Here is a 1,154-nt window from a genome sequence, read left to right as displayed (position 1 = left end):
CGAGCTTGTTGTCGATTGCAGAAGCTGCACACTAGTGACAACGCGATCAAGGAATCCTCCCTCTGCGTCGCTCACCTCCCCTGTGAACCTCCGCTCTACCGTGTGGGGCGTAACCATGCGTCGCGTGAGATTAAGGTCAGCTTGTTTGTGTCGATTTCGCTAGGGTGGAAGGGTTAAGCGTTAGTTGTCGAGTGATGGACGCTGAGTGCATTTCTAAGAACCGACACGAAGCGGGTGGTGGCCGTGTCTCGCGGCGCGTGGTCAACGAGCTTGTTGTCGATTGCAGAAGCTGCACACTAGTGACAACCCGATCAAGTGCAAGCGCTGCGGCAAGGACTTTCCCGACCGCTACGCCTACAAGATCCACGCGAAGACGCACGACGGCGAGAAGTGCTTCAAGTGCGACCTCTGCCCGTACGCGTCGCTCACGCAGCGCCACCTTGAGTCGCACATGCTCATTCATACGGACCAGAAGCCCTTCCAGTGTGAGCAGTGTGTCCAGGTAGGCTGTCAATCAACGGTGCGCGCGTTCGTTCTCTCGCGGCGCGTTCTGTTTGGTATATGCGGGGGACTGTCTGCCTACTCACTCGGTGGACTTGTCGCTCGTACGTGGCCTTGCGTTTAATCTTGCTCGTCGCGTTTGCCTCGTGGGATGCATCTGCGATAGCCATAGACTTCCTTTCCGCCTTTCTGAGGCATCTTCTTCACTCGCCCTCTTCCGGCCCTTTTCGCTCGTCCCCGCTCCCCTCGTCACCCCTCTCTCTCTCTCTCTCTCCCCGTCTCTTCCGTAGGTCTCCGCTCGCCCGCTAACCACCGCTCGCTCTCCGCTCGCGCAGACATTCCGGCAGAAGCAGCTGCTGAAGCGGCACCAGAACCTGTACCACAACCCGGACTATGTGCCGCCGATCCCGCGCGAGAAGACGCACGAGTGCCCCGAGTGTCACAAGCTGTTCCGCCACAAGGGCAACCTGATACGCCACCTGGCGCTGCACGACCCGGAGGCGACCACCGACCAGCAGATCGCCGCCGAGGACCTGGAGGGGGAGGACTCGATGGATGAGGTATGTACGTGGGTGCGGCAGGTGAGAAAATACTTTGTTTTCACGGGAGCTCTTTTTCAAAAGTCTGTGGGAAAAATAGCTCTCGGCAAAAAT

General features: G+C 58.6%; 1 protein-coding gene across 1 annotated transcript in view; it reads left to right on the top strand.

Annotated features, from left to right (window-relative positions):
• LOC106812610 (transcriptional repressor CTCFL-like) overlaps positions 1–1,154 on the top strand; it is a gene marked incomplete in the record, with an annotated part of 16,764 nt that overhangs the window by 11,896 nt on the left and 3,714 nt on the right. Inside the window, 2 exon segments of the mRNA XM_014816517.1 lie at positions 287–502; positions 837–1,061. Of these exon segments, the coding sequence (XP_014672003.1) occupies positions 287–502; positions 837–1,061 (441 nt within the window).

This window comes from Priapulus caudatus, unplaced genomic scaffold (assembly GCF_000485595.1).
Source record: "Priapulus caudatus unplaced genomic scaffold, Priapulus_caudatus-5.0.1 Scaffold666, whole genome shotgun sequence".
Taxonomy (NCBI): domain Eukaryota; kingdom Metazoa; phylum Priapulida; class Priapulimorpha; order Priapulimorphida; family Priapulidae; genus Priapulus; species Priapulus caudatus.
Note: the sequence above shows the minus strand (reverse complement) of the source record. Positions and strands in the feature narration are given on the sequence as shown.